Source organism: Nuphar pumila, chromosome 16 (assembly GCF_984573655.1).
Source record: "Nuphar pumila chromosome 16, dmNupPumi1.hap1.1, whole genome shotgun sequence".
NCBI lineage: Eukaryota > Viridiplantae > Streptophyta > Magnoliopsida > Nymphaeales > Nymphaeaceae > Nuphar > Nuphar pumila.
In genome coordinates, this window is record NC_143264.1 from 2,836,080 (window position 1) to 2,842,982 (window position 6,903).

Here is a 6,903-nt window from a genome sequence, read left to right on the forward strand (position 1 = left end):
TTACTTTTTTACCCTCTCTGGACTCATGGAACTTAACCCAAACTCATTATGGGCTTGGTCCAGTCTTGCCTTTACTCCAACCCTAGCCCACACTCATTTTGGTCTAGGTTTAGTCCAACTGGATCTTCTTGCTTGAGTTTCAAATCCAAATCCAATCTAAATTCTGACATAGATCTTTAAAAATTTAAAACAGAGATCCAACCCTTGGTTCTCACGCTGGATCTTGGACCTGGCACAACATATCCAACCCTTGTTCATACAAGGTTTGGTACAATATGGTACCAAGGATAAAAATGGGTTTGGTTCGAACCAGATCCAATTAGGTTTTGGTTCTACCAAATCTAGAACTTGCTTTATTATTGGATCCAAATCCAATCTATTATGGTTGGGTCCATCAGATCCAAACTAGAATTGTTTGATCCACCGAATATGAGATCCGATCTGAGTTTAGATCTAAACCCAGATAAAACTCATAATGAAAAACTGAGACAGTCGCAGTCTCGAGTTTCACCATGTTTAATATATATATATATATATATATATATATATATATATATATTTCCTTTAAACCTTGACTGACTTGGTCTAGACCGAGTCAGTTTGTCAAAGATAGACCTGACTCGGTCTGCAGTGCTCCCAGACTGAGTCGGTCTGGTACAGGCTATCTTGACTCAGTTTGGATCACACCCAGACCGAGTCAGCTCGCCGACTCGGTTTGGTTTGACTCTAAGACTAAGTCAGTATGCCTGTATTACTCCAACTTAGTCTAGGGCATGCCTAGACCAAGTTGGTCTTGGTTAAGACGGACCTAACTCAGTCTGGGTCACACACAGACCAAGTAGGCTGGCCGACTCAGTCTGATGTGACTTCCAGACTGAGTCGGTTCAAATGTATCAAATTGAGACCTATGGTCTCATTTTTCTCTCTCTCTCTTTTTAAGGGAAACTAAGGCAGGTTCAAGATTCCCCCAGCAGAAACAGGGGCAACCTCTCTATCCTCCCGCCCTTCTTACTGAACCAACTGCCACAGACAACCACTAGTTGCTAGCACTTCATGCGGGAAGAGACAGAGGGAGCCATTTTTTTTAAGCAAGCTGGGGTTAGGGAAAACCCACACCAGTTATGCAACCAATTCATTTGGCTTGCAACAACTAGTGTCGGCAACCACCATGGTTGCCAATGCCCTCTACCTAAAAAAAAACTTACCTCTCTTTGATGTGCATGCCTTTTGCTCCTCAATCTCTCTCTCAATCCCTTTCTCTCTCTTTGTCACTGAAAATGAGGCTGAGAGAGAAGGGACCCATAGCTTTTATAAGTCATGGGTGGGGGGTGTTTCCCCCTTCTCATAACTACTACTCATAAAGAGGAGTTCCTCCCTCTCTCCCCACTACTCAGTCATGGGAGAGAGGAAGTTACCTCTTTAATTGAGATAGGAGGTGGGGCTCCTCCCTCTCCCCACTACCCATTAATTGAGAGAAGGGATCTCACTCCACTAGTCCTAGCCAAACCAGGTCTGTTCGAGCTCACATGATTAGGCATTTCATACATGCAGAAGAGGATGCAGGTTGTCTGAAACGTCAAAAGAGGTTCCTACGTTGTGGGGAAGTCGATTATGGCACTGATACTATTATGTGAACTTTTAAGAGAACATAAATGAAAAAAAATTCTTGTATATTACTTTATTATAAATACGATCAGAATATATAGGATTACAGGACACACAATAAGAGGAAAGTAAAAAATACAAAAGGAAAAAAAAACATAGTCGGTTACAACAATTATCTCATCTGATAAAACTTTAAGGTAGGAATAAGATTCTCCTTAATCAAAGGAGACTCAATAGGATAGGTAATTGAATAGACATGGTTTACTAATCACAAATCTTCTTGCATAGATATAGATGATAGGGATGTGTTCAACCTTGAAGTGATCATCACCTCCCTCCTTTATCCTATCCAGCAACTCGTTAGGCATGTCAGTCAACCAGAGCTGTTGGAGGGTGGTGAGGTGTTCAATCCCATGAGGCGCCCTCTTCATCTCATTCCACTCATCAATCTCTAGCACTTTAAGACAAGACAATGCATTATCTTCGACCCACAGGCTTTCTAGGATCGAAAAGCTTGCAATAAAGAGCTTCTTTAGCTTGGGGAAGCCCCCCTCACCACACCGTAATTCTTTCCAATCGTAAGCTCCCTCAAGAACAAGTTCTACCAGACTTGGTAACTGTTGTAGGGTTGAGAATGGGTTCGTGTTAACCTTGCTAGGGCATAAATCCAACCAAATGTGGTTGTAGAGGGAGCCAACCGGCTGGCACAACCATGACCTTAAAGAGTCAAACTCTTCCCCACAAGCAAAACGAATGCGAAGGACAAGAATCTTATTTATCCTCTTGATTGATACATAGAGTTCTTCCTCGTGCTCCTTTGCCATGAATATTTTGAGCCTTTTAAGCTGGGTCAAGTTACTGATTTCTTTCGCTATCTTCGAGCTAGTGCATACATTCACTAGTTCTTGCAGGTACTGCAAATTACATATTCTTGTAGGCATTCTGCATTCAGAAGTTGTGTGCAGATAGTGCAAGCTCTTCATATTTGAAACTCTGTTTGGTAGCTTCTTGATTCTACTTCCCACTTTCAGCGTTTGCAGGTTTTGGAGCTTCCCAAGTGAGCTTGGGAGATTCATGATGTCGGTGCCTTTCGAATTGAGGTACCTCAAGTTAAACTGATCCCCCAATGCACTTGGTAGCTTAACAACAAAGGCATCTTGTAGGTCCAACAGCCTCATCAATTTGAAACTCGTGAACAATAAGGATGGCATCTCATCTATGTCAAACACTACCATGGAGTGAGGGTACCACACAGTTGGCTTGCTCAACGAAATGTTTTTGCAACTCATCTTCTGGATTAATAAACGTCTATATTTTTCGTCAACCCTCACCTTCTTCTTGTATAATGCTATAAAAGCCCTCCTTCTCGGACCTCATGACTAACAATTCCTGCAGAAGATCATGTATGCAAAAGGCCCTTACTCGTCATCTAACATCTCTCTTAACAACCTGCAACAAGCTCTTGCGCACAAGTTCCTCAAGATACTGCTCCCCTACCTCTTCTACTGTTATTTGTGGTCTTTGTTCTATGAACCCTTCAACCATCTACAACCTGATTAACCAATCGACTTTGATCAAGTAATTCTCACGAAATATGCCACAATACAAGAAGCAAGATTTGGGGTGCACGGGTAACTCGTTGTAGCTTAATGAGAGGTTGACACTCAATTTACTAAAAGAAAGATCATAGGGTAGTTCGAAACCAAGGTTGTCATGAACTCTTGTCCATTCATCCTTCAACCACTCCTTGTATGACATAGCACACCCTAAAGTCACGATGGCAAGTGGCTGGCCTTCACATTTGTCCACCAATTTCTCACAGATTTCTGTAAGATGTGGAGGACATAATCTCTTAGCATCTTCTAGGAATGCCTTCTTGCAGAATTGGTTCATTGCTACTTCACCAAGTAAGGGCTCTACACAGTGGACAAAGCCTGATGAACCAACTCAAATTTCTATCAGGAAAGCAATCTTATCTGTATGGCTTGTAATCACTACTCTGCTTTCATGACAATTTTTGGGCAATGCAGAGCAGATTTGGTCTATGTCTCTATGACTTCACATATCATCTAGCACAAGAACGTACCTTTTGTCCAGTAGATATTCACGAAGTGTCTTCTCAAGGCCCATTCTATTAATCTTCTCTATGGCCTCAGGAGCAGGCTTAGCCCTCGACTCATGGAAGGCTTTTTATTAAAGACACCAAAAGGCTTTCGATATTGAATGACAGAGAGATGGAGGCCCATGCATAACAAGGAAAGTGTGACTTTACTATTTGGCTATTATAGACTCTCCTCGCAAGGGTTGTCTTCTCTGAGCCTCCCATACCAACTATAGCAATTGGTATAAGCTTTACATCTTTGTTCGTCAACCACCCTTTTATTGTTTTAATGTCTTTGTCGATCCCCACCACATAAATTTCATTATTGAAGGAATCTTCTCGACAAATTTATGATCTCAATTCACTAGTCAAATGGCCTGAACTTTCTCCTTCTCGCTTCAAAGAATACCTCTCTTTTCTTTGAAAAATGTTCACCACCCTTTTGTTGATTGCTTCTAGCTGTTTTGCAAGATCGCAACGGGCTTTCAAATTCATTAGTGCATGGAGAGACCCGCACCCAGTATGGTGCAACCCACCGAACTGAAGCTCATACTCGTCTAGAACATCCTCGATGTCATAAGCAACCACTCTTGTTCAACCCATGCATTGTCAACCTTCCACCGTTCCACATCCTCTAGTAAAGATTTCATGCTTTCCAATTCCCTCTTGATTTCTACCATTTCATCCATGTGATCATTGCAAAAAAATTTCTCTTGGTTCCCTCTTTTCCTTCTCTTTACCTTTCCAGCCTCTATTCCCTGTTTGAAGGGGAATAAAAGATAGAAAAGAAGAGAGAAGAGAGAGGAGCTATTTTGCAAAGGTCTCACTTGACCTTAATTTTGAAAATATTTTGAAATTACTCGCCTCCATTTTAAAATATTTGTGGGAAAAACGGAGAGACAGGATTCGCTCATCGGTATGAGGTTCGACCGTTCCTGGCGCCTTTACCAGGGGTAATCGAACCAAGGATCGAACTTATGCCTTTTTTCTTTGCCTAAATATTATCTAAGAATTTATTCTAAGTCTAGAATGCACAAAGAATCATGCTTGTGTAAATGCCAAGATATATGCTCTTTAGGGAGGATAATTCAGAGATTTTTGGGATTTTCCCCAAGTGATTTTGAAATAAGTTTGAAATCATTGGAAGAAGATGGTTTTACAAAGTTGAAATCGACTTTGGAAATCCTGAAAATCTGAATGCAAAACTTGGAACTTGAGATGAATCTGAGATTTTGAAAAGGTAACTTGAAATTCTAAAGTTTGAACTCATTTATGAGATCAGAGATTTAAAATGAATTTAAATTTGATTTGAAGAAGGAATATTCAATAAAAAATGAAAGATTGAAATAGAATTTGAAAATAAGAATGGAGCTGGAGTTGAGAAAGCCAGATGGAAAATGAAAATAGAATTGAATTTGGACTTGGAAATCAAATTGAAAAATGGAGTTGCATTTGAAATCTGGAATTTAAAGTGAAATTGGATTTGGAAATCTGGAATTCAAAATGGAATTGGATTTAAAAATCTGGAATACAAAATGGAATTGGACTTTGAAATCCGGAATTCAAGATAGAATTGGATTTCGAAATCTGGAATTGAATTTGGATTTGGGTTTGAGAAATCCAGATTGAATTTAGAATGAAAATTGGATTTGAGAGATCCAAATGAATTTTAAAATTGATTTGGACTTCAGGACTGGAAATGAATTTTGAAAATAAAGAATTTTGAATGAAAGAAATGAGAATTTTAAGATAAGATTTGAAAGATATGAATTTGAATTGAGAAATAGAGATTGAAAAAGGATTTGAAAAAGACATTTTGAAAATTTATCTCAAAACCACTCAGATTTTTGAAATAATTTGAAAATATGATGTAATTCTATCCTAAATGATGAATGAATTTAAAAAAATTTGAAATTGGGCTTTGAAAAGTATATTTCATTCTTTAAGTGAATTAAAATAAGATTAAAAATATAATACATTTCTAACTATGGTCATAAAATGTATTATATAATAATCATATTTAAATTCAAATGAAGAATAAAACATATTTTGGTGCCTTTACAGAGTTTAAAATGAAATTAACTCTCAATATATCCTGACTATGGCCATTGATATATATTTTGAGTTAAATTTAAGTTAAACTCTGAAAAAGGAAGAAAATATTTAGAAAAATATGATGATTTTTTAAAAGAGATCTAGTGTGGATCCAATGTTATTCCATAAAAGATAAAAATCTTAATCATTGTTCACATTTTGACTATGGCCATCAATGTGAGTCATTTGCTTAAGATTAATTACCTCTTATTAGAATGGTGTATGTGCCATTCGTGTTCCCATTCGTGAATTTTTTAAATAAAAGAGAATGATATGAAACAAGTAATTTAATGAAAAAACATGCTCATACATTCTAATCTAGTACGGGAAATATAAAATTCTCATTATAATCTAGCTATTACAATTTAAGAATTGAAATTAAAATAATCAAATCCCAATCTAAAAGAAAGAACCAACATCTCATGTATCCCTGCAAAAACAAGGTTAGCATAGAAGTGTAAAATATAGAAGGATATGAAAATGTCATATTTAAAGACCTCATATACATATAATCATGCCTAGACTAATGAGAAATCTCTATATGAAAATCTCTATATAATGCATCATATTGCTAAGACAATGGATGTAGAGATATACATATGATACATCATGCCTACATGAGAAAAAGATGAAATGTCACAATGCACATGAACAAGCCATTTACAAAATTCAGAAAGAGTACAGGGTTACACTGCAATCCAAGACCCAAAATAGGTGATGAGGCTTAAGACATGATGTCTATGAACATGCTATGTTATGACATGTCAAAACTTGAAAGAGTGAAGCAAAAGGGAGTGAGCTGATGATGGTGGAGAAGGAAGTGGAGTAGTGCATTTGACAGGTAGGGTGTTGTGAAGCAGAGTGCAGAAAGGTAGTTGGTCTGTTAGTGAAATATGTATGGTGCTGGAAATGACGATGGGTATGAGGTGTAGATGTTTCAGCAGTGTTTGCTGAGAGGAGAAGTGTTAGAGCATAGATGGAGTTGGTGTAGCAGCTGTGATGACAATTGATTGTAGGTGAAGGTCTCCCTACGGTTTATATAGCACGGTGGGTGCAGCTGTGAAAGGATGATATGCTATAAATGGCAGCAAAGGGGGTTGTAA

General features: G+C 38.0%; 2 protein-coding genes across 2 annotated transcripts; both read right to left on the reverse strand.

Annotated features, from left to right (window-relative positions):
- Positions 1-1,835: 1,835 nt before the first annotated feature.
- Positions 1,836-2,894, reverse strand: LOC149812671 (disease resistance protein RPM1-like). Its single transcript, XM_089992271.1, has one exon. The coding sequence runs from the start codon at positions 2,892-2,894 to the stop codon at positions 1,836-1,838; it is 1,059 nt and encodes a 352-aa protein (XP_089848397.1).
- Positions 2,895-3,150: 256 nt separating this feature from the next.
- On the reverse strand, positions 3,151-3,498 carry LOC149812672 (disease resistance protein RPM1-like). The gene has a single exon (XM_089992272.1). It carries the CDS (start codon positions 3,496-3,498, stop codon positions 3,151-3,153), a length of 348 nt encoding a protein of 115 aa, XP_089848398.1.
- Between the last annotated feature and the right edge of the window lie 3,405 nt (positions 3,499-6,903).

Excerpts from the sequence above, each read along its gene's own strand:
- LOC149812672 (XM_089992272.1), bottom strand. The coding sequence starts at position 3,498 with ATGAACCAATTCTGCAAGAAGGCATTCCTAGAAGATGCTAAGAGATTA.
- LOC149812671 (XM_089992271.1), bottom strand. The coding sequence starts at position 2,894 with ATGAGTTGCAAAAACATTTCGTTGAGCAAGCCAACTGTGTGGTACCCT.